Consider the following 2,391-nt stretch of genomic DNA (forward strand, 5'->3'; position numbering starts at 1 on the left):
ACGTCCTACAAATACTCCACGTGGACATTCTCATTAGCCATCCGGCAACTCCCTCCACGTCATCTTGAATAATTTAAAACCGTCCAATCAGACGGCTGGTATTAAATATATCACATCAAATATCAAAAAATCAAACAATCCAGATCCTTCCTTCGCACGTCGTCGCTTAAATATATAAAACCGTTTTTTAGTTATTTTTTTTCAACAAAAAACCCTTATGGAGAAAAAGAGAGCGACTGAGGAAGACACCGGCGACGAGTCTCCGGCGACTAAGCGGCGGAGAGAGGCACCGGAAACGGTTGAGTTCAACGGCTACGACGACGTTTTGCCGTGGTTATCGATGGAAGGTACTTGCAAGACTGATGCGATGAGTGAGTTATTCAAGCTCGTCGATGACTCCACGGAACTTGCTCCGTCTTCGACTTGTTCTCCGACGTCGTACTGTACGAAAGTCAAGTTCAGCGACAATCCGTACTCGTCGGCGTTGATTTTCCAGTCTTCATCCTCGTACGTCACCATAAACGGCAACGAAGAGAGTTGCGGTTCGTCGTTTTCGGACTCGGAGTCGAGCGTGATGGCGAGTGTGGACATGAGGGGGATCGTGAGCACTAATGTGAAGTTTGATAACGGTTTGGAAGAGATCAGAGGGTGGTTGGAAGCGGAAGAAGGAAGCGCGTGGGGTAAAAGCGAGGGAGAGTCGCGTGAGACATGGACGGTGGATTGGGAATGGGACGAAGAGCAGCTCGCCAGGTTTTTGGGTGAGGAATGCCTTTTTTGAAAAAAAAAAAAAACCTTTGTGGAAATTTAAAAAATTAGTAATTTTACTGTTAATACTAAGTAGAAAAATGGGTAAATTAGGGTTTATAGAATTTGAAGAAATGAAAAAGCTTGCATTGAATTTGAAAATGGGTGTGTCTTGAGATTTTCATTTCTTTTGTCTTTTACTACTCCTTAGTTTAACCCAAAATTAATATGATATATATTTTGGTTTCCAAGTTATCCACCATAATAATTCAATCAATTATAATTTTATATAGTAATAAAATGCTTAAAATATATATATTATTTTAACTATCGATCTATAATATTCAAACTATATCAATTCAATTCAATCACACCATTGTTCTGAGAATATAATATCAAATTAAAATAAAGGATTAAAATTTTAATTTCAATATAACAAAGTGACTAAAATTAGAATTACACTTTATTTTGTAAAAAGTGAATGCAAAGAGATAATGGGACTAACCTTCAGTATGGTGAGCAAAATTCGGAAAAAAAAGAATTTTGATTTATTCAATTATTTGAGTTAATTGAATAAATAATTTAAGTTTCGAGTTCGAATCAAGTTGAACTTCACAATTCGAATAACATATTAGTATAAATACACTTTTGGTCTTGTTAAGTTAAAAATGAATTTGGTATCTCTTTTAACAAAAGTTATAAAATCATTTTAAAATTTAAAATATTTATAAAATTTCAAAAATTTTAAAAATATGTAACGAAAGTTAAAAGTTACAATTTTCTAAAATAATAATTTTGAGACTTAAACAAGTTAATTAATAATTTAAGTTTATCGTACTTTTTTTTTTGTTTTGAAATTTTTTAAATATATATGGTTTCAAATTTATGTGTTTTAAAATAGATTTAGTTATAACTGTAACAAAATTTTAATTTGATATATTCAAATTTTAATTTAACTTGAACAATTTCACTCAATTCGGTTCAACTTAATTTGACAAAATTTTAAATTGAATTAGGATGATAAAATATGACTCGTTAACTCAAAATTTTTTCACTCGATACGATTCAACGTTGACCCCTACCTTGAGTGTGACCTATGGGTATATTTTCTGAGGCTTTTAAAAATTAATTAAGTGTATTTTCAAAAAAATAATTTTAATTAAGTGAAATAATAAATAAATAAAATACGAAAGGGTTAAGCATGAAAGGACTATGGTCTATGAGCAGAGCAGCCAGTGAGCAGCTGAGCCAACACAGGTAGAACACAGTCAAAAACACAAAAGATAAGCAAAATCAACCAAACAGTACAATCTATATCCTTTAAGATAATGGTTAAATTTGAGTTCTAGTCCCTTTACTTCTTTTTATAATGGTTAAATTTCAGTTTTGGTATTGATACTATGTTCAATTTTAAGATTTAATCTCTATATATTATTTTTATATAATTTGAAATTTTAACTTTTATAATACCATTAGTTAGTTTAAATACATTATTCTATGATGAAAGTGTTGACATGAATTTTAAAATTGTTAACGTTATTTTTTTTCAAATTCAAGTCCGTAACAATATTTTTTTATTACATGACTACCAAATGAGCTTCGTTTTTGAAATGTCAAACTAATAAATTTAACATAAGAATTTTAACA

The 2,391-nt window shown here is 30.9% G+C and overlaps 1 protein-coding gene across 1 annotated transcript; it reads left to right on the forward strand.

Moving 5' to 3' along the window:
- The first annotated feature begins 217 nt into the window (after positions 1–217).
- Positions 218–778, forward strand: LOC105770223 (uncharacterized). Its single transcript, XM_012591323.2, has one exon. It carries the CDS (start codon positions 218–220, stop codon positions 776–778), a length of 561 nt encoding a protein of 186 aa, XP_012446777.1.
- The last annotated feature ends 1,613 nt before the right edge of the window (positions 779–2,391 follow it).

The sequence above is a fragment of the Gossypium raimondii genome, chromosome 7, assembly GCF_025698545.1.
Source record: "Gossypium raimondii isolate GPD5lz chromosome 7, ASM2569854v1, whole genome shotgun sequence".
Classification (NCBI taxonomy): domain Eukaryota; kingdom Viridiplantae; phylum Streptophyta; class Magnoliopsida; order Malvales; family Malvaceae; genus Gossypium; species Gossypium raimondii.

Excerpts from the sequence above, each read along its gene's own strand:
- LOC105770223 (XM_012591323.2), top strand. The coding sequence starts at position 218 with ATGGAGAAAAAGAGAGCGACTGAGGAAGACACCGGCGACGAGTCTCCG.